Source organism: Typopeltis vanoorti, chromosome 13 (assembly GCF_054136105.1).
Source record: "Typopeltis vanoorti isolate ZY-2024b chromosome 13, IOZ_Tvanoo_1.0, whole genome shotgun sequence".
In the NCBI taxonomy this organism is placed as follows: domain Eukaryota; kingdom Metazoa; phylum Arthropoda; class Arachnida; order Uropygi; family Thelyphonidae; genus Typopeltis; species Typopeltis vanoorti.
Window position 1 is genome coordinate 13,143,440 of NC_143561.1, and position 24,380 is coordinate 13,167,819.

The 24,380-nt window shown below is 35.7% G+C and overlaps 1 protein-coding gene across 2 annotated transcripts in view; it reads right to left on the reverse strand.

The window, feature by feature from the left end:
• LOC150099939 (protein meiotic P26-like) overlaps positions 1-24,380 on the reverse strand; it is a 277,051-nt gene that overhangs the window by 38,676 nt on the left and 213,995 nt on the right. For both annotated transcript variants that reach the window (XM_090402559.1, XM_090402558.1), the window contains one exon: positions 664-859. In XM_090402559.1, coding sequence (XP_090258685.1) covers positions 664-859 — 196 coding nt within the window. The remainder of the gene's footprint in view (positions 1-663; positions 860-24,380) is intronic.

The window sequence follows — 24,380 nt, forward strand, 5'->3', positions numbered from 1 at the left end:
AAAATCATTAATGCATTATTTCCTGAATATACTAAAGGGAATGAATGAATAGTTTTGAGTAACTGAGGAGGAAGATTGAATATAATAATGACCAGATAGTAAAACAGAAAATGTTTATGAAAGCATAAAATTATTGTAGTTACCTTTCATTACAGTGAACTAGTTACACCAAATAGCGTTACTAAAAAAGAAGATTTCATTAGGACATTTGGTAACTTATTATGGCAAGTTCACTATAACAGTACTTGCAATATGTAGTTACTTCTATATAAAAAAAAAAAAAATAAAAAAAATAAAAAAAATAAAAAAAAACAGATATTTCATAATCTAGCCTTACTGTTCAACTTTTATACCAATAATTTATTCCCAGCCATCCAAAACATACATTATATGTAAGCCTGAAAGAACAAAAAACCTCTTTTCTTCAACCTTACAAGACCATGGATTTGAATCCCACCATAGTATGAGGATTTATGAAGTCTTCTGGTATCAAATGTTCATTTCATAATATGAGCCAACAAAACTAGCTTTAGCAAAGTGCCTGATTTTTAAGGGTCTACAGAAGCTATCTAACCTTAGCATTCCCACACTACTAAGTGCACTGTGGGTTTCCAATCTTTCAAGGATTGAAATGATATGTTAAAATAAAATTATAAATTTTACCTTTCGAGGATACCAAAGTTCTCCTTCTTCCTTACCAGCAGCACCAAACTGGTATTTGAATTCTCCCATTTTATCAAATACTTGAATTCGATGATTGTTGGTGTCTGCCACAATCAGTTCTTCCTCAACTCCTAGACAAAATCCATGAGGAGAACTAAACTGACCTTTTGCAGGGCCTAATTGACCAAATTTGCATCTGAAAGAAAATGCATATTAATTTTTTAAAATGTAAATATATATCTTAAACATCAGAATAAGAAAGTATGCATCAGAACTTGATTTATATTTAACAGCTCTTTCCTATTAAAGCAAATTTAATTTTCTCATGTCAGTGAATAAAAGAACCACACCACCTGAAGGTTATTTACAGTTTTATAACATTCAGGTAGTTTTCATATGCTAAGCTTCAGTTACCTCAAGCAGTTTCAAAATTAGCATGTTTGCTGAGGTCAAGTATTCTTCAATATGCTTTTGAATTTAAAAAAATCTCTGAAAAAGGTTTTAAAAAACATTTGAATTTCTCAAGCATGTGATATCTATTATGGATATTACTACTACTATTCTTCTTCTTATTATTATTATTATTAAGAGAGGCTTCCAGAGAGTCAGGGATGCATCGAGGGAGACCACATAATACACACCAGCTATCATACTTATTCTTGAATTCCTTCACACTGCTTGCACTCACAACATTCAATGGCAATATATTCCAATCATGCACCACCACCCTATGAGAGAAAAATCTAGCTCTCACCCCCTTCTTAGTGGCATTTCAGCTTCCAAGGATGCCCTTTTGTCCTTTCCCCACTCTCCATAAACTGAAAAATTCCATCAATTGAAAGCCTGTATGATCCTTTCAGAAGTTGGTTAGTCTCAATCATATCACAACTCTTTCTCCTGTTTGCTAGTGTTTTGAGTTGTATTTGCAATCTTTGCTACATGGCCCCTTAACTTCAACTTCCTGTCTACTAACACTCCAAGATTCCTAGCCTCATCTGTTTCTTCTAGCATAATCCCATCAATATAATACGACATTGGATATCTAATCATACCAAAGTGAATGACTTCATATTTACTGACATTGAACTGGCATCCATTTTCCAGCCTATTCAAATCATTCTGCAAGTACTGCCTATTAGCAGCATTCATGATTACCCTACCTATCTTTGCATCATCAGCAAATAGCTGTACGTCGCTTGTCAAATCCTTCCCAATATCATTAATGTACATAATGAATAACAGCGGACCAAGCACTGATCCTTGTAGTACACCACTGATTACCTTAAATCTTGCATACTCACATCCTCTGTATATCACTTTTTGATATCTGTCAGTCAGCCATCCTCTTATCCACACAAATTTTCTATAACCCAAACCCATAATCTCTAATTTATGCAACAGTCTGCCATGCTGTTGTATTCTGTCAAAAGCCTTAGTAAAATCCACAAGTATTATGGTGTATCCATTCCCCTTGTCTAGTTCAATCGTAACATTGTTATAGAATGTGAGCAAGATGCTAAAACAAATATAATTCAGTTCAACTAAAGCACTTATCTTTTATCTGGAGGAAAATATTTGTATTAGTGCATTTGTATTTGTATTAATATTTGTATTAGTGCATGCAGAAAAAATCTTCTCGCTGATGTGTCACATGCTCTCCATATTCTCAGGAAAGTAAAAATAGTGAGAAGCATGCATGCAGACCATGGGTCATGAAAACTAAATGAAAACATCAGGAAAGAGATATCAATCAGCCAATAATCAATCTCCATTATGTAATAGAATACAATAAGAATATGGGAGCAGTTGACAGATCAGCCATGATGTATAATATCTGCTGAATGCATGTGTAAGTTCTTGAAGTGGTATGGAAAGTTTGTCACCACTTACACATAACAGATTTAAATTCTCAGACATAAAAAAAAAGGGGGAGAAAATATGATACTTCCAGTTTTTCAACTGACTCTCATAAGAAAAATTTTCGAAACCTCCATGCATCATGAGCAATCACTAGAATGGGATTTGAATCACATGGTGACCAACCCCTCAAACTGAAAGGAAGACGCTATCCAACTCTGGTTCTTGCCATACCAAGAAAAAAGAAAAATCCCACTCAGTATTGCCACATGCTCAAACACCTTGTAGCAAATTGTAACATCTCTCAATGGGTAGCAAAAATTATGAAAAAAATACTCTGATCACTACCTATAAACCATCATCAATTTCCTAATATGTACCCCCAAGGGGTGTTCAGATTACTATGGCAGCACTGCATGATTAAGTTATTACATTATTATTAATCGTCTATCAACAATTTTTTTCCAAATCAATCTATTACTTCTGAGCACTCCAATATCATCATATGTAACATTCCATGCTTCTAAGGCACTTCTGACCAAATCAATCCACCTAGACCTTGGTCTTCCTCTGGGTCTCTTTCCTGCCATCTTGGCATCAAACACCTCTTTGCTAACCTTTCTTCACCTATTCTATTTAAGTACCCATACCACCTTAGATTAGCTCTGCTAACACATTCTTGAATGCTAATAATGTCAAGTTCCTTTCTATTATCTTCATTTTTAATATGATTCTGCCATTGATATCAAGTCCTCTGTTTACTCCAATTTTTCTCTGAACCCTCATATCTGTGGTCTCTAGTCTTTGATTAAGTGCTTTATGTCTAATCCAACTCTCTGATCCATAATGTAAAACTGGTTTGAACACTCTTGTATACTGCTAGTTTGGTGTTTTGGCTAATTTCTTTCTTATTCCATAGAAAATTAATTCATTCAGCTGGCTATCCACCACCAGCTTTGCTCATTCTGTTGTCTATTTCCAGATTTAACCTGCCTTCTTCACTAAAAACTATGTCTAAATAACTGAAATATTTAACTTGTTCTATAGGTTATCCATTCAGAATGCAGCTGAAGTTTTCTATGCTCCTGCCTATTTTCATAGTTTTGGTCTTTTTTATTGCTGATTTTCATGCTAATTTGTTACAGCTGTTATTCAATTTAGTTAGTGAATTCTTTGGATTTGCACTAGATGTGTTTAGGAGTAAATCATCTGCATAAAGCAAGGAGCTAAGTTTGACATCTTGAATTCAAATATCAGGCTTGATGCCACTTTCTTTAATAATGTGATCCATGTAGATGTTGAACAAGAGTGGAGATAATGTGCATCCTTGTCTTATCCCTGATTTTACATCAAACCATCTTCTGTATTTTCTTCAATTCTAACTGCTGACTGACAACTCAAATATAGCTATATATTGCTCTGTATAGTATTCCATTCATCCCATATAATTGTAGTGTTTTGAAAAGCTTTTCTCTGGCACCTTGCCATATGCCTTTTCCAGATCTACAAATCTTAAGTACAGATCCATGCCATATTCCGATGATTTCTCAACTATTTGTCTTAAAGTGAAAATCTGATCTTGACAACCTCTATATGGCCTGAACTTGCTTGTTCTCTTCCACAATCTTTTTCAACCTCTTTTCAAGTATGCTCACATAAATCTTACCTTGAACACTTAGTACAGAAATTCATCTGTAATTCTCACATTCAGTTTTATTCCCTTTTTTTATAGACGGGTACCATGAGAGTTCTACTCCAATCACTAGGTATTTGACCTTCTGACCAGGCCCTCTGAATTATGCAGTGTAGCCAGCAAAAAACTTTTATACCTCCACACTCCAATATTTCTTATTCGAACATCATCTAATCGGGCTGCCTTTTCACATTTCAAGTTTTTGACAGCTTTTTCTATCTCAAATATTGATATGTACTCCTCTTTGCATTCCTCTGGAAAATTTTCAAGTATTGTTCTGTCACTGCTTGGTTTGTTTAACAGTCTTTCAGAGTAATTACTCCAGACATCTAGAATAACCTTATCTTCAGTTTTTATGCCACCTTAATTCATCTCTGATTCCTTTTACAGCACTCTTTCCTCCATTTCCAAGCTTCTTCAATAGCCTCCACAACATTCTGCCACTTTCCTGATATTTATATTCTTACCAAAGTCTTCCCATGACTTCTGTTTAGCTACTTTTACACATACCTTAGCTCTCTTACACTTTTCTCTGTATTCTTTTAGGATATCTGCTGACTTGTTTGCTAGGAACTTTTGGAATGATTTCTTCATTTCCAAGACTGCTTCTTTAACTTCTTGTGTCCACCATGGTGTTCTTATTTTTCTATCCTTGCAGACAACTTCACCACATGCCTCCATAGCTGAATCAATTAATGTCTTCTTCAGAGTTAGCCACTGAGACTTCAATGTGATATCCATTTGGTTCTTGTTTTGAATTTGTTTCATTTTTCTTCTATAATATTTGTATAGTCAAGTTTACAATTTACTTGTAAAAGCTGCTCAACTTTAATTTTTTAAAAAACTTTCTTACATACTGCTCTTTTCAATGTGATATCCATTTTTAACCTGCTTAGTACTAAGTAATAGTCACTTTCATTCATAACCTGCTATCTTCTCCAAAAGAAACTCGCCATTAATGATACCTGACATATGCAAAATACCATGTTCATGCAACTTGTCTTACTACAGATAAGCAGGAAGATCTGTCAAATGCATCTCTGAACATCAGACCACATTTGGCTTATCAAACCTCACAAATCTGGCACAGCACAACATGGGATTCAAAAGACTAGCCACAAGATCCAGCAAAAAACAGGAAGCTGTTACATAGACAGTGTTGACAATTTACTTGTAAAAGCTGCTCAACTTTAACTTTTTAAATAAAAACTTTCTTACATACTAATTTAATTCGTACCAGGCTTAAAACATAAAGGGATTTACCATCCCCCTTTCTATTTCTTACATATTGTTACATTCAGTTGACACTGCTGCCAGTTGGTGAGAATGAACACAAGGTACTTGTTTGGGAAGTGATGAAACAAGAAAAGGTTACTGCCAAAAAAGGATACATGTAAAAGTATGAAGCATGTGATTACAGATAGCTCTGTAGTCAGTCAGCATCAGCACATTGGGTAGATGAGCTGAGTGAAAAAGCTGTTGAGAATGGATGGAAACTCACAAGGCAATATCTGACAAAAGCAATGCATGACTGCTTACCAAGGGTTAAGTGCAAGTAAATAGAGTAGGAGTGAAATGGGTGAAGAGTGAAATCAAGTAAGCTGTGCTGGAAAAGAAAATGTTATGGAGGAGATACAAAACAGTTGGTGGTGATCAGATTCATGAAGAGTATAAAGTGTAGCCTAGAAAAGTGATGAGCATGGTAAAGAAAGAAAAGGTGCAGTATGAGAGCAGATTGGCTGGTCAGGCCAAAGTTAACTCAAGGGAATTTTTCTGCTGCATGGCAAGCAAGAGAAAGAATAATTATGACAGATTAACACTGGTGGAGAATCATGGCAGAAGATTAACAGCTGCAAAGGATATAGTGGAATTATTGAACTAGCACTTTATCAGCATATATCACACTGGCATAAATGATGCCATGCAATATATAGAAAAGAGGCAAGTATTAGGGGAATTAGTACTTAAAGAATCAGAGGTTTATCAGATGTTGGTTGGGTTAGATATTAATAAGGCTGTGGGAATGGATGACACATCACCATGTATTCTTAAGGTATGTGCACCACAGTTGGCTATGCCCTTGACCTGGTTATTTAATGAAAGTCTTGTAGTGGGTAGGGTTCCTAAGGAGTGGAAAGAAGGCAAAATAGTACCACTCCACAAGAATGGCTCTAGGACAGAAGTCTCCAACTATAGGCCAGTCTGTATAACTGCAGTTGTGGTCAAGGTGTTGGAGAGATTCGTAAGGAACAGAATACAGGATTGGGTTGATGGACATAGCATTCTTTATGATGGTCAGCATGGATTTGTAAAGGGTAGGTCCTGTTTCAGTAATTTACTTGCATTTTATGATAAGGTAACAAGTGTGTTAGATAAGGGAGAATCATATACAATGATATTCTGTGATTTTGCAAAAAGCATTTATCACATAAGTTATTGTACAAGCTGCAGAAGATGGGAATAGGTAGTATATTGGTTAGATGGATTGGAAATTGGTTCTCTGAATAATACCAGCAGGTTGTGTATGATGTAGCAGTGTCTCAAAAAAGGAAAGTAACCAATGGGCATATCCCAGGGTTCTGTTCTGGGCCCCTACTGTTTAACTTGTTTGTAAATGACATATCATGTGGACTGACTGGGGATATTCAGTTGTTTGCTGATGATGCAAAGTTGGAAAGAATTATAAGTAGCACTGCTGATGTTAATTCCCTTTCTCTTCCTTCTGGATTCAATACTTTCATATGATTGACAGTATAGTTTTCTACATTTAAGTTTGTTCTTGACAATTTTTAATATTTAGTACTCTCTCTCTCTCTCTCTCTCTCTCTCTCTCTCTCTCTCTCTAAAATCTCTAATACTGAAATATAATTGACTGCATTCCTTCTGGAAATGTTTTGTCACTACTTATCTAAGAATTTCAAAGAATTACGTCAGATTTTTGTTTTTATATTATTTTTATCATTTGATTAATTCTGTAATTTGGTACTCTTCTCTCCATTTCAAAAGTTTGCTCAGTAGTTTCAAAACATACTGCCATGTTCATGATATGTGTCTTCTATATTCTTCCAAGGAATGATAGGAAATGTTCAACACACACAGCCTTTTTACATTTTTCTCTGCATTCTTTAAGAAGCACATGCTGACATAACAGAAATTTGACACTTTATTTTCTAGGACTGACTCTTTAAAACTTCCTATGTCCATAAGGTACTAATTCTGCTATTCCCGCAGAAAATTTCACCATACAAACTTCTCCAGTTGATTAAATCAATAGCTTCAGATTTTGCCACCAGGTCTAAGAAGTTTGGTTCACAATTTTAAACTCACTTTTCTCCAACATGATTAGAGAAACTCACTTTTCTCCAATTTTATTAGTATATTGAGTTGGCAGAAAAGTGCAGACTCAAATATACCAATATTAAATCTCTTACTGTTTTTTTCTCGAGTGATTTATCTTTATCCTGCTAAAAATTTTCAATCTGTGGTATCTTCGTATAGGTTCAGGATACAAGAGAATACAGAGACATTTTTTCTCGTGTCATTCCATACAAATTTCTGATCATCTTTATATTGGAACATGGTGTTAAATAATGGACAGCATGTATTATTTATTTCTTATTCTGTTATATAGGTCTCTATCAAGGGTTATGTGTGTCCTTTTTGTCAGCTCTAATGACTCAGACTTCCCATACATTGCTAATGATGTCTTCCATGTGAACAAAGACACAAATATGCTGTATTTTCCAATTTCTCATTTTGAAATTTGCTTGCATCACTCTACCTGAAAATGTCAATCAGTGAAGAAGTCTATCTTCATATTTAATATTAAACTACTCCATTTCCTAATCACTCTGGCCCATAAGGGAAAAAACATCTTATAGTTATCTTTATCTGCTAGAGTTCATCTCAGTTTCATCAATTATGTTGACAAGGTGTTTCTATAATTTCTCTACACCTGTTTTGAATTATGCTTCTTTCAGCAAGTCTGAGATTGTTTCTGTAACTGATGTTTCAATATAAAGATGTTCATAAATTCATATGGAAAGACAACATACTATAACATGACACCTTTGCTCTATATATCCAACCTTTTATTTACAGTCAATCATGGAGAGTAAGATATAACCTTATTTACATATAAATTTAATTTTTTAGTGGTTAGCTGAAATGTTTCAGATTCATACCCATAATGATGAACTGACTTCAAAGATCAACATGTTTTCAAAGAATGAAGCCAAAATCTAAATTAAAATATTTACCATAAACATAAAATTCTGTATATTAAGTAATTTTCTTCATCTCTCCGAGGAGATCTGATATTCATATTCTCTACAGAATTAGTAAATTCTGATATTCTGTATATCTAAACTATTAAATTCTGATTGAATACAGGAGATAATTATATGGCCAATTCTAGAATTAGTTAATATGAGATCAAAGAAAACACTACCTCTCACTCAGATTCTCTTTAAAATTCACTTCTAGGGAATAACATTAAATACTATACAAAACAAACTAAACATAGCATTCAGCTGAAAGTTCTATAGTTTCACTGGACTATATGTGAACTTTCTGTCTTTAACTTTCTTTACTTCTTTATTTTATTGTTTTTACTCATTCATTCTGTCTTATATCTCAAAGTCCTTAGAATGCAATAAAAGTTAAATATCTCACTTGACTAATATACTTGCATATGCCATCTTCTTCTAGTTAGAAAGTTTCCTTAACTGATATTTCCTTCATTCTGCTGAAGTAGTCATGAAAAATAACCACTCAGATAAGAGGAATACATTTAATTGAGATATCCCAAATGCAATTCCTATTAAAAAACTTTACTGCAGATTCCATCTTGCTCCTCGGAATATATACAACTTTCTTCTCATTAAGCACATAACATTCTCACTAATATATGAAGGCTTGATACTTTATAATATCCTTCAACATTAACTTCAGAGTATCTCATTAGAAAGCAGATGAAGATGCATACAAAACTTTGCAGAGATCACAGACCTTAACTCAGTAGTTCATTATTCCTTTCCAGCTCTCCTCCTTCTTGCTTACATTCTTCTTATCTGGTGAGAGTTGTTATAAAAAACAACTAATGTGCATGTCTGTTACCAAGATTCAAAGCAAAACTCCAAAGACAACATGACAGACATTACTACAATGCTCATTTGTTAATAGTAATGGACATGCAACGTTATTTCAATGTATATCCCTAAGGATTACAACATTATGGTAAATAATTTTATTACTTAAATGCATTTTAGTCTCCTTTTGTTATACTGCCACTTAAAACTACATCGCTGTTCCAATAATAGTAACATATACAATTGTATTATTAAATACAAACAGGTTTATATATATATATACACATATATATATATATATACACATACACACACACACATATATATACATATATATACATACATACATACATACACATACATATATAAAATAATAGAATAGAAACATGGACTGGTTATTACTAACACCATCTTACAACATAAAAATGTGCACAAATTCACGTGGAGAGAAGAGGCAAGGAATAAGAAAAACTGGCTAAACAAAAGTCATGGGAGGACTTTGGCAAGAACATAGTAAATAAATATCAAGAAGGTTACCATAAGATATTCTGGAGGTTGTTGAAGAAGCTTAGAAATGGAGGAATGAGAGACGATAAAGGCGACATGAAAACGGGAGAAAAAGATATCCTTGAAGTATGGAGTAATCACTTCGAAAAATTGGTCTCAGGTGCTAATTTCAGGTAGTATGGTCACTTAAACAGAATGGGCGATGAAAGATTAGCAAAACAAGTGTTCTCTGCCAGGTTGGCAGCAAAACGACCCAGAGGAAGACCAAGATATAGGTGGATTGATACGGTACAAAGTGCTTTAGACGATAGAAATATAAGATCTGATAATGTTGAGTCTTGACAAGTAATAGACTAATTTGGAGGAAAATTGTAGATAGGAAGTTAGTAATGATGTAAATTTTTCATGTAGTACTATCATATCCTGTACACCCATTGAGGGTATATGGCAGGAACTTGATGATGTTTCAACATAAAAATGTGCACAAATTCACATGGAGAGAAGAGGCAAGGAATAAGAAAAACTGGCTAAACAAAAGTCATGGGAGGACCTTGGCAAGAACATGGTAAATAAATATCAAGAAGGTTACCGTAAGATATTCTGGAGGATGTTGAAGAAGCTTAGAAATGGAGGAATGAGAGACGATAAAGGCGACATGAAAACGGGAGAAAAAGATGTCCTTGAAGTATGGAGCAATCACTTCGAAAAATTGCTAAATGAAACAAGCAGTGATAGCACAGTGGTAAAAAACACTCAACAGTCATACAGTCAGGAATACATATCCATACTTGAAGTAGAAAAAGCCATCAAAGGCTTGAAATGTGGAAAGGCAGCAGGAGTAGATGATATTCGACCAGAAATGCTGACGTATGGTGGTATAAAAGTCTTACAGTGGTTGCACTGCATAGTTCAGAAGGCGTGGACAAAGGAACAAAACCCCAATGATTGGAGTAGAGTTCGCATAGTACCCATATATAAAAAGGAAAATAAAACTGAATGTGACAATTACAGAAGTATTTACCTACTGAGTATTCCTGGCAAGATTTCTGCCAGTATACTTGAGAAACAGTTGAGAAGAATTGTGGAAGAAAAGCTTGGTGAAGAACAAGCTGGATTCAGGCCAAATAGAGGCTGTCAGGATCAGATCTTCACTTTACGACAAATAGTTGAGAAAGCATGGGAATATAACCAAGATCTCTATTTACGTCTTGTCAATCTGAAAAAGTAATATGACAAACTGCCAAGAGAGAAGCTATTCAACATGCTAAATTTGTATTGTGTCAATAGGGCATTATATCAAGCAATACTTAGTCTTTATTTGAGTTGCAAGTCAGCAGTTAGAATTGAAGGAAGTACAAGAAGATTGTTTAATGTTAAACATATATGGATCACATTAATGAAGGAAAGTGGTATTAAATATGATATCAGAATTGGAGATGTTAATGTCAGCTCTTTGCTATATGTGGATGATGTTATACTTCTAAATAAATCTGCTACAAGTCTGCAACATTCTCTGACTAAATTGAATAGCTGTTGTAATAGATATGGTATGAATGTCAGCAATAAAAAGACAAAGACAATGAAAATAGGTAGAAATCGCTGAAAATATCAACAATGTTGTGAATGGAGAACCTATAGAACAAGTAAAACATTTCAGCTACTTAGGCACGATTTTTAGTGAAGATGGTAAATTAAATATGGAAATAGACAACAGAATCAAAGTTGGTGTGGTAGGAAGTCAATTGAATAAATTCATATGGAATAAGAGAGAAATTAGTCAGAACACTAAATTATCTGAATACAAGACAGTGTTCAAACCAGTTTTAACTTATGGATCTGAGAGCTGAGTCAGAAGTAAAACACGACCAAAGACTAGAGACCGCAGATATGACAGTCCTGAGAAAGATTAGAGGTGGGAACAGATGGCATTAATGGCAATATCATTAAAATTTCTAAATAACTTAGGGAATTAAAACAACGTAGATCCGAATATAAATTAAATAATACTTTAATAGATATTTCCGATATTTCGGCAATGTCTCATTGCCATTTTCTAAAGGAACTTAACAAAAGGCAGGAGCACAAACAAGCTCTAACAATATAGTAACTGGAAATGAAGATATCTTTCTCCTAGAAGTCCTGATGGTGCCGTCTGGAGGGCTAAGTAGGCATTCTTGGCCATTGTGCTGAAGGTCTGCTGACCTTCAGCCCAACGGCCAAGAATGCCTACTTAGCCCTCCAGAGGGCACCATCAGGACTTCTAGGAGAAAGATATCTTCATTTCCAGTTACTATATTGTTAGAGCTTGTTTGTGCTCCTGCCTTTTGTTAAGTTCCTTTAGAAAATGGCAATGAGACATTGCCGAAATATCGGAAATATCTATTAAAGTATTATTTAATTTATATTCGGATCTACGTAGTTTTAATTCCCTAAGTTATTTAGAAATGTATAACCAACGTATAAGCCTATCTACGAGAATCATCATATTAAAAACGAGGATATTAGGAACGAACTAGACATTGTCAGCATCCAGGAATGCGTTACCAGAGCTAATCTCAGGTGGTATGGTCACTTAAACAGAATGGTTGAGGAAAGATTAGCAAAGCAAGTGTTCTCTGCCAGGTTGGTAGGAAAACGACCCAGAGAAAGACCAAGATATAGGTGGATTGATACAGTACAATGTGCCTTAGACGATAGAAATATAAGATCTGATAATGTTGAGTCTTGACAAGTAACAGACTAATTTGGAGGAAATTTGTAGATAGGAAGTTAGTAATGATGTAAATTTTTCATGTAGTACTATCATATCCTGTACACCCCTTGAGGGTATATGGCAGGAACTTGATGATGTTCCAACATAAAAATGTGCACAAATTCACATGGAGAAAAGAGGCAAGGAATAAGAAAAGTCTCATTGACTATGTTATTGTTGATAGTGATGTTTTCTCCATGGTGTAGGACACCAGAGTGTACAAAGGATTTGAAACTGGAAGTGATCACTATTTAGTCTTGAGCAGGATAAAATTGAATTTCATATTGAAAAGAATAACATGTAAAAAAGTTTTAAAGCAAATAAAAGTTGAGCAGCTCTCAGATGTGAACTGTAGACACAAAAATTATTGAAGAAAAAATGAAAGAGTTTGAGAACAGTAACCAAACCTTGGAGATTCAGTGGCAAACCTTGAAGAAAACACTGATTGATTCAGCCAGAGAGGCATGTGGTGAAGTTGTCTGCAGGGATAGAAAAATCAGAACTCCATGGTGGGCACAAGAAGTAAAATAGACAGTGAAGGAAAAGAAGAAAGCATATCAAAAGTTCCTGGCAAATAAGTCAGCTTTTGCTCTTAGAGAATACAGAGACAAATGTAAGAAAGCTAAACACTGTGCAAAACTAGCTAAACCAAAGTAATGGGAGGACTTTTGCAAGAACATAGTAAATAAATATCGAGAAGGTGGTAAGATATTCTGGAGATTGTTGAAGAAGCTTAGAAATGAAGGAATGAGTGCTGTAAAAGGAGTTAGATGATAAAGGCGACATGAAAACGGGAGAAAAAGATATCCTTGAAGTATGGAGTAATTACTTTGAAAAATTGCTAAATGAAAGAAACAGGGATAGCACAGTGGAAAAAAAACACTCAACAGGCATACAGTCATCAATACATATCCATACTTGAAGTAGAAAAAGCCGTCAAAGGCTTGAAATGCAGAAAGGCAGCAGGAGTAGATGATATTTGACTAGAAATGCTGAAGTATGGTGGTATAAAAGTCTTACAGTGGCTGCACTGCATAGTTCAGAAAGCCTGGACAGAGGGACGAATTCCTGATGATTGGAGTAGAGCTCTGATAGTGCCCATATATAAAAAGGGAAATAAAACAGAATGTGAAAATTACAGAGGTATTTCCCTATTGGGTGTTCCTGGTAAGATTCATGCTAGTATACTTGAGAAACGGCTGAGAAGAATACACTTTCTATTCTTTCATCATCATCATCATATTCCTGCAATATACCTTCAAGGGGTGTACAGGATATGATAGTACTACATGAAAAATTTACATCATTAATAACTTCCAATCTACAATTTTCCTCCAAATCAGTGTGTTACTTGTCAAGACTCCACCATTAATAGATCTTATATTTCTATCGTCTAAGGCACTTTGTACTGTATCAATCCATCTATATGTTGGTCTTCCTCAGGGTCGTTTTCCTGCCAACCTGGTGGAAAACACTTGTTTTGCTAATCTTTTATTGCCCATTCTGTTTAAGTGACCATACAACCTGAGATTATGGTATGAAGGTCAGCAATAAAAAGACAAAGGCAATGAAAATAGGCAGAATCGTTGAAAATGTCAACTGCGTTGTGAACGGAAAACTTGGTGAACAAGTAAAACATTTCAGCTACTTAGGCATGATTTTTAATGAAGATGGTAAATTAAATATGGAAATAGACAACAGAATCAACAAAGCTGGTATGGTAGGAAGTCAACTGAATAAATTCATATGGAATAACTGAGAAATTAGTCGGAACACTAAATTAGGCCATATACAAGACAGTGTTCATACCAGTTTTAACTTATGGATCTGAGATCTGTGTCAGAAGTAAAACACTTGACCAAAGACTAGAGACCACAGATAGGAGAGTCCTGAGAAAGATTAGAGGCGTCAATGGCAATATCATATTAAAAACGAGGATATTAGAAAAGAACTTGACATTGTCAGCATCCAGGAATGCGTTACCAGAGCTAATCTCAGGTGGTATGGTCACTTAAACAGAATGGCGATGAAAGATTAGCAAAACAAGCGTTCTCCGCCAGGTTGGCAGGAAAACCACCTAGAGGAAGACCAAGATATAGATGGATTGATACCATACAAAGTGCCTTAGACGATAGAAATATAAGATCTGATAATGGTGGAGTCTTGACAAGTAACAGACTGATTTGGAACAAAATTGTAGATAGGGAGTTAGTAATGATGTAAATTTTTCATGTAGTACTATAATATCCTGTACACCCTTTGAGGGTATATGGCAGGAATTTGATGATGATGATAGAATAGAAAGTGTAAAAAGTTTTGAATACCTTGGGATTTGGATAACAGATGACAATAGATCTAATTATGAAATTAAGAACAGAATTAAAAAAGCAAAAGCAGCATTTTTCCAAATATATCGCATATTAGGAAACAGAAATATGAACAAACAGTTAAAAGTAAGAATTCTCAAGACAATGATCTGGAGAATGGGGACGTATGGAGGTGAGTCCTGGACACTTAATAAGGAGATGAGTGACCAACTGAATGCATTTGAAATGTGGTGCTTGAGCAAAATGGATCATATCAGCTGAACTGAAAGAGTGAGCAATGAAGAGGTTCTTAAAAGATTCAAGGTGAAAAGAGACAATATGGCTAATATCCAAAGAAGAAATGCAGTGTTTACAGGACATTTGATGAAGGGTTCTTCTGGAGAGCTCTCCAGTATAGTATTACAGAGGATGGTGGAGAGGAGAGGAAGACTCCAACTGCAATGGAAAGACAACATCAAAGACTGGAGGGGCAAGCATCTTACAGAAGCAAGAGATAGAGAGGCATGGAAGTGGACAGTTCATCAGCTGCAACTCTCTTAAAAGAGGAGGCCGCATGATTAGATATATATATATTTATTTATCACATAGTAAAACTTAGTCCTATTTACAAAATTTACACTCAGTGTATATAATATATGTAAAAAAAAACACACAAGTAAAATGATTGTGAGATTTTTACACTGTTACTACAGTCAACTCTTACTACAGCAAACTCATAAGAACTATACAAAGAGTTTATCACAATGGATAAGCTACCATAGTGAATTTCATTTTAACCCCGTGGAGGTCGCAGTTGAAAAAAAATTGCAGTGTAGGTCGCATGTATCTGAGAGATACATTCATTATTTACTGTCCTCTTCTGCCGGGGACAGGTTGAGTCTTCCATGTTTCCACAACAACCTCCAGGAGTCTTGGTTTCTTGAGTGGCTGGTGAGCTGTCTATATGTTTGTAATCCAGAGATGACCTTTATTGTTGTTATCCATTTAGTTCTTGGTCTTCCTTTTTTTCTTATTTCTTTTATTCTTGCATACAGAGGAAGGTTGGGTAGTCTTTTTGATGGCATTCTCTCGACATGTCCCAGTACCACTTAAGTTGTCTTCTTTTGATCTTTTCGATTAACGAGCCTGTCTGTACATTTTAGGTCTTTTCTTACAGTTTCGAACAGAGACCAACTTTTACTCAATTGTTTTACTCAGAAAATGTAAAACTATTTCCAAGCAGGGATAAGATAAGTTGTTTACATTCATTACTAGTATGTGCTAAAATGCGATAAAACTTAAAAAAAGAAAACACTGCAAATAAAATACATGGTTTATTTATTTTCAATTATAATCTGGAAATTATTGAACAAAGAAAAAAACAACTAAACCAATACTATACTGACATCAGAGTTTGCAGTATCTCTCAGATAGAATTTACTATCAAATTTCACTTTTGCATACGACTGTTATTCTAATCATCGGACTCGAGTAATAACAAAATTGCTGAATCTCTTCAACATCTGATTATCCAATCGATATATTTTTCCAGCCATTTTCAATGGTAAATAAAAAAATAAATAAAAAATAAAATAAACCGATACTATACTGACATTGGAGGTTGCGGTATCTCTCAGATACAATTTACTATGAAATATCACACACCTTTACATAACACATGTTAAACCAAAACTGACCACATAAACAGTGTAAAATATCATTCGCAATATATGTATGCGCAGCTACTCATGACACTGGATATGTGTAAGAATATTTATATTAAACAATTTGTTTGTATCTGTCAGATCAGCCGTAACCTCCGCAGGGTTAAACAGGACTGTTGCATATCAGCTTGGGTCAGAGCCTTTTGGTAATGTACTATAGTGAGTTCTATTATGGATTCAACTGAGAAGTATCTTAATTTAGTGCTATTTTAATAACAAAATCTCATTTCTTCTATTAAAATTAAATGTATCATGCTGTCAAGTATGTCCACATATTAGTTAGTCCTAATTAATTTAGACATGACACAAGTGATACGATTTTACTATATCAAACCTTAGAATATAATGAAATAACAGGATATAGTAAATGCTTACATTTTCATTTCAGTAAAAGTTATTTTTGAACAGAGACTAACTTTTACTCAGTTGTTTTACTCAGAAATAGTAGAACTATTTCCAAGCAGGGATAAGATAAGTTGTTTATGGGTGTAGATTATCTCATTGAGTAATGATCTCTGTGTGAATAAACCAATATTTTACCCAACAAATGATTGCAAAACCAAAAGAATCAGTGCAGTGTGGACAGGATCTATTTTGATGTCATATGTCATGTTGATTTAGGAGACAAGAGATGACTTAGTAATTAAAAGAGTAAAATGTGTCTAAGAGAACTGTAAGAATTATGTTTTATTCTACAGAGTAAAACTAAAATCTTGGAACATTAAGATTTACTATTACATCTCATGCATATCACACTTAAAATAACCATCATCTTATATAAGCTGTATTATCTTCACACTAGCTTATTCCATTTGAGAATGCATCAAGGTTAATATCCTATCTGACTCAAAACACATGTTATCTTAATTGCAGTGAAACTTATAGGAATCATTTCTTGGCTGCTATCCATATTGATCAAGAACCTACAATCTGCTAACACCTTTTATTCTCCAAAGGGAGAATAAAAATTAGTTCAGACTGTTTAATCTTGACTAATTTTTGAAGGCTGGATAGCAACTAGCCTCTGCCCTTTACCAATCACAGATAGTGGCTGAAAGCTATCAATGATTTTTAAAAGGGTAGCAGAAAGCCACTATCATTGTGTGGCCCTTTTCTTGATTTGCAGGATTAATAATTCAAGTTTCAAGAGGAAAAACCTACTTGTTCATGCTAGAGAGCAACTAATTTGGAACCTGTCAAAAATAGGTTTAGAAAAGGTTCCTCTATTTGTCTAGTAGAAATGAACTTATAATGGTCTTGCTGTGGATGGTCTGGTGAACCGTGTAACTTACACACTATTCTACATAATCCCTACAAAGTGTTATACACTTGTTAGACTATGTAGCAAGGCTTATGTGTTCGCAGTACATGTTGTTTAATTTTGACGGTATATATCAGCACACATAATTATAAGTAAATAATTATTTATCGACTTATTGCTGATATTTCATTAGTGTTATAACCAGCATCTTCAGAGCACAAAAACACGGTTTGTCACAGTATGCAAGACTACAACAATATGGTGTAACAAAAGGACTAGTTTAACAAAATTGTAGCAACAACACAATGACTAAAGTCCTAATTAGGTGCCTTCTATATAAAAAAAAAAAAAAAACAGAGAGAGAAAGCAGGTACTAGTTATGTCTCTTAAGATAAACGTCTGAAATCGTAGGCAATTTATACAGCCATATTTGTTGAGATTCAGAGTATGTTTCAAGGATTCTGTTGCTTCTAAGAAAAATCTCTCTGACTTGTAAAAGTTTCTGTGCAGTACTTTTGATTTCTTCCAGTTGATCCTCTGTGCAAGGGAATCCAGAGCATGGTCTGCAATGCCCAACTTGCCATAGTGATAGTGCTGGATGTATCTTTTTATGTTTACTGATGCGGATGCCCACAGTTCTTCCTGTTTAACTGTAGTAAGCTTGATCACACAAGCAGGGTACTTTGTAGACTCCAGGATGTGATAAAGGATGGATCCTGTCCTTGGATGAACGAATGAGAGTTGCTAATTTGACACACAGTCTGGATACAGTGCGTAGTTGATGTTTATTGAGAATTCTAGATATCTTTCCCGATGTACCTTTAATGTATGGGATGGTGATTGTTTTGTTGTAGTTCTCTGTGGTAGATAGTGGGAAGGGTTTCTTAGGAACATTTAGTATTTTGTTTATCTTATGGGGATTATAGCCATTGGCCAAGAAGGTGTGGCATAAGTGAGCCAGTTCAGAAGCAAGAGCATTGTCATTGGCACAGATTGTTCTCGCTTTGTGGGTTAGTGTTTTTAAGATACCATACTGTTCAGAAGGGTGATGGTGTGACTGTGTGTAAATATCCCCCGGTATGTGTGGGTTTTCTAAAAACTGAGAATGATAAGGAACCATTTGGAAGACATGTGATTAGTGTATCCAGGAATGGCAGAGAGTTACTATACCTTCCAGTTCCATTGTAAAGTGGATTTTTGGATGCTGGTTATTTAAATGTGCTAAGAATGTATCCAATGTGCCTGATGGTTTAAGAGTTGTGTATTCATAGCTAGTTTTTTCCAGGTGTACTATGTAGAAGTGGGCTGGGGGGGGGGGGGGGAGTCCATGGCTGTATCATCTAATTGTTTGTATATTTTCCCTTTCCATGTGAAATATCCTGCATGTATTGTGAATTAAAGCGCCTCCGTAGCGCAATTGGAAGAACGACGGTACATTGCGCCCTTCGATTGGAATAGGCCTAAGTTCGATTCTCGTCGCGACGGGAGGAATCTTTATCTGGTCGATTTCAATCGATGGTGAGTTAGCCGATCTCATACGGAGGTAGCAGGGTTTTTTCTCCCGGAGACTCGGGTTTTTCATCCCGCATACATACAAATCGGCCCTTCAGAACACACACAATTTACAGACAAAAATTACTAGTTGTGGTGTTGGAGGTGGGCGGTAGATGGCGTTGATTCGTAGTAGAGGTAAGGTGTAGAGAGAGTTGAAGATGTCCTCCCGCGATGAGTCTTCGGACTCCTTGGAGGTATCAGGAATAATAATAATAATAATAATAATAATTTCATCATCATCATTAAATTCCTGCCATGTACCCTCAAGGAGTGTACAGGATATGACAGTACTACATGAAAAATTTACATCATTACTACTTCCTATCTACAATTTTCCTCCAAATAAGTCTGTTACTTGTCAAGACTCCAGCATTATCAGATCTTATATTTCTATCGTCTAAGGCACTTTGTACCGTATCAATCCACCTATATCTTGGTCATTCTATGGGTCGTTTTCCTGCCAACCTGGCAGAGAACACTTGCTTTGCTAATCTTTCCTCGCCTATTCTATTTAAGTGACCATACCACCTGAGATTAGCTGTGCTATCACATTCTTGGATGCTGACAATGTCAAGTTCTTTCCTAATATCCTCGTTTTTAATATGATTTTACCATTGATGACATCTGTTCACGCCTCTAGAGACCACAGATATGAGAATCCTGAGAAAGATTAGAGGGGTGAACAGATGTCTTTGGTTAAGTGTTTTACTTCTCACCCAGCTCTCAGATCCATAAATTAAAACTGGTTTGAACACTGTCTTGCATACAGCTAATTTAGTGTTCTGACTAATTTCTCTCTTATTCCATATGAATTTATTCAATTGACTTCCTATCATACCAGCTTTGATAATTCTGTTGTCTATTTACATATATTTAATTTACCATCTTTAATTTGCCTAAGTAGCTAAAATGTTTTATATGTTCCACAGGTTCTCCGTTCACAATGCGGTTGACATTTTCAACGATTCTGCCTATTTTCATTGTCTTTGTATTTTTATTGCTAACCTTCATACCATATCTATTACAACAGCTATTCAATTTAGTCAGAGAATATTGCAGACTTGTAGCGGATTTATACAGAAGTATAACATTGTCCGCATAAAGCAAAGAGCTGACATTAACATCACCAATTTTGATATTATGTTTAATACCACTTTCCTTCATAATGTGATCCATATAGATAATGAATAAAAGAGAGGATAATGTACATCCTTGTCTCACACCAGATATAACATTAAACCACCTTCCTGTACTTCCTTCAATTCTAACTGCTGACTTACAACTCAAATAAAGACAAAGTATTGCTTGATATAATGCCCCATTGACACCATATAACTGTAGCATATTGAATAAATTCTCTCTTGGCATCTTATCATACGACTTTTCCAGATCGACAAAACTTAAATATAGATCTTTGTTATATTCCCATGCTTTCTCAACTATTTGTCGTAAAGTGAAGATCTGATCCTGACAGCCTCTATTTGGCCTAAATCCAGCTTGTTCTTCACCAAGCTTTTCTTCCACAATTCTTCTCAACCGTTTCTCAAGTATACTTGTATAAATCTTGCCAGGAACACTCAGTAGGGAAATACCTCTGTAATTCTCACATGCAGTTTTATTTCCCTTTCTATATATGGGTACTATGAGAGCTCTACTCCAATCATTGGGAATTTGTTCCTCTGTCCAGGCTTTCTGAACTATGCAGTGCAGCCACTGAAAGACTTTTATACCACCATACTTCAGCATTTCTGGTCGAATATCATCTACTCCTGCTGCCTTTCCACATTTCAAGCCTTTGAATGGCTTTTTCTACTTCAAGTATGGATATGTATTCCTGACTGTATGCCTGTTGAGTGTTTTTTTTACCACTGTGCTATTACTGATTGTTTCATTTAGCAATTTTTCGAAGTAATTACTACATACTTCAAGGATATCTTTTTCTACCGTTTTCATGTCGCCTTTATCATCTAACTCCTTTTACAGCACTCTTTCCTCCATTTCTAAGCTTCTTCAACAACCTCCAGAATATCTTACCACCTTCTTGATATTTATTTTCTATGTTCTTGCCAAAGTCCTCCCATGACTTTTGTTTAGCTAGTTTTACAGTGTTTTGCTTTCTTACATTTGTCTCTGTATTCTCTAAGAGCACAAGCTGACTTATTTGCCAGGAACTTTTGATATGCTTTCTTATTTTCCTTCACTGCCTATTTTACTTCTTGTGTCCACCATGGAGTTCTGATTTTTCTATCCCTGCAGACAACTTCACCACATGCCTCTCTGGCTGAATCAATCAGGGTTTTCTTCAAGGCTTGCCACTGAATCTCCAAGGTTTGGTTTCGGTTCTCAAACTCTTTCATTTCTTCTTGAATAATGTTTGCGTATTTTAGTCTACAGGTCACATTTGAGAGCTGCTCAACTTTTATTCGCTTTAAAACTTTCTTACATGTTATTCTTTTCAATTTTATCCTGCTCAAGACTAAATAGTGATCACTTCCAATTTCAAATCCTCTGTACAGTCTGGTGTCCTGCACAAGGGAGAAAACATCGCAATCAACAATAACATAGTCAATGAGACTTTCCTTATTTCTTGCCTCTTCTCTCCATGTGAATTTGTGCACATTTTTATGTTGGAACATGGTGTTAGTAATAACCAGTCCATGTCCTGAGCAGAAATCCAACAAATATTTACCATTATTATTAGCTTTGCTTTTTTCTCCAAAATTTCCCAATATATTTTTTGTATGTCTGACAATCATTTCCTACTCTGCTATTTAGATCCCCAACAAGGACCAACTTTTCCTTTTTCATTGTGTCAGTTGTTTTCTCTAAAGGCTAAAAAAATTCTTCCACTTCTACCTTAGTAGAACCTTCTGTGGGAGCATAGGCACAAATAAGTCTCATTGTCCAGTTCCCCATTCTCAGATTTCCCCACATCACTCTACTTGAGACTGCCTGCCATTCAAGATTAGCCTCGTATTGAATACTATGACTACTTCTTTTCTTTGCTTGTTACTGTCTGAATATAACATTTTGTATTTATTGCTCAGAAAGATCTCACCAGTTTTTGTCAGTTTTGTTTCAGTCACCCCTATTATGTCGATCTGATATTTATCTAATTCCTCAGCCAGCTCTATTTCTTTGCCATTCAGGCTTCTTATGTTGATAGTACCGATCTTTAACTCTGGTGATGTTGAGTTGGGGTGCGTTTCAGTTGTTCCGGTAGCTGACTTTTCGCTGTTCACCCTGATTCCCTGGCTAAAACAATGGGGGTCTTGTTTAACCGAGCGATGGCCCAGCCTGCATGAAATTTTGTCATGTTGTATCATCATTTTGTATTTTGGTTTAAGCCAATAAGAACAGAATTTGGTCAGCTAAATCCCAAATTGTCAGCCCATCCTCATTCGTTCAGTATCTAGGTAGATACCTAACAGGATGCACCATGAGAAGGTGAGGATTGGATATTAGGTCAGAAGCCCTGGTCAGTTCTCCGCATTCCTTTAAAGGCTATGTAGAGGTCTCCTCTCAGTTACATAGCTCTGACCCTTAAGCACCCCGTATTGTGAATTTAAATAGTTCAAATATGTGAGGGGAAAGTGTGACTTTAGTAGATTAAGGGTTTCAATTAGTGGTACATTTGTGAATAGCAGATGATATCAAAGCTCACCATTAAGTCTGGGCTTTAAGGTATGGTGTTCTAAAATCCTTTTTGGTGGGCAGAATTTTTGAAAAAGGAGGGAGAATTGTTTGTGAGAGTGGCTAGTAGCTTAGCTAAATGTCTAGCCAGTTTGTATGTGGGACTATTTATACTATGTACAATAGGCATCAGGGTGTACCTTGTTTGTGAATTTTTGGTGCTCTATATATCCTGGATATTTTAACATTATTATTATTATTATTATTGTTCGGGGAAACTCCAAGGAGTCGACAGACTCATCGAGGGAGGCCCTAACATCATGTCTGGAACAACTATTCAACATTCACACAGTATCTATCATATCTTGCCTTGAACTCATTCACGGTCGTAGCACCCACAACAGACTCTGGAAGCTTATTCCACTCATTCACCACTCTCCAAGTTAAAAACCTAGCTCTAACACCCTTGTCAACCACGCTCTTGCCCAGCTTCCATGCATGGCCCCTAGTCCTCCCACCACCAGTCATATATTCAAAAATATCTTCTGGATCAATCTTATAAAAACCCTTCAGTAATTTGAATGTCTCAATCATATCACCCCTCCTTCGCCTATCATCCAATTTCTGCAACCCACAAATCTTCAACCTATTCTCATAAGGTTCATTCCACAGACCTGCTATCATCTTGGTCACACGTCTCTGGACCATCTCTCTACTTCCTCCCCATCACAAAGAAACCCTGGTGCCCATAACTGGGCACAGAAGTCCAGATGGGGTCTTATCAAGGCTCGATACAGAGGAAGAACAACAACTTGTTTGTCTCTGCATGTTAAAGTATTTTTCAGAAGCCAAGTGATTTGGTGAGCTGTTTTAGTCACTTTTGCAATGTGCCCCCTAAACTTCAACTCCCTATCCACCAGCACTCCCAATTCCCTGGCCTCATCAATCTCCTGGAGTACAGTTCCACCAATGCGATATACTGCTGCTATTCTTTTCACCCCAAAGTGCATAACCTTACACTTTGCCACATTAAACTGACATCCATTTTTCCTGGCCCAGTCCTCCAAACTATCCCAATCATCCTGTAAAATTTTGACATCATGTGCACTCACAATTGCTTTACCCAACTTTGCATCATCAGCAAACAAGTGAACACTTCCTCTCAAATCCTTTCCAATATCACTGATGAACAAATTGAAAAGCAGTGGTCCAAGAACAGAGCCCTGCGGCACTCCACTAGCCACAAGACGTCTTTTTGACTCCACTCCTGAATAAACCACTCTCTGGTATCTCTCCTTCAACCATCCTCCTATCCATCTCACCAAACCTATATCCATCCC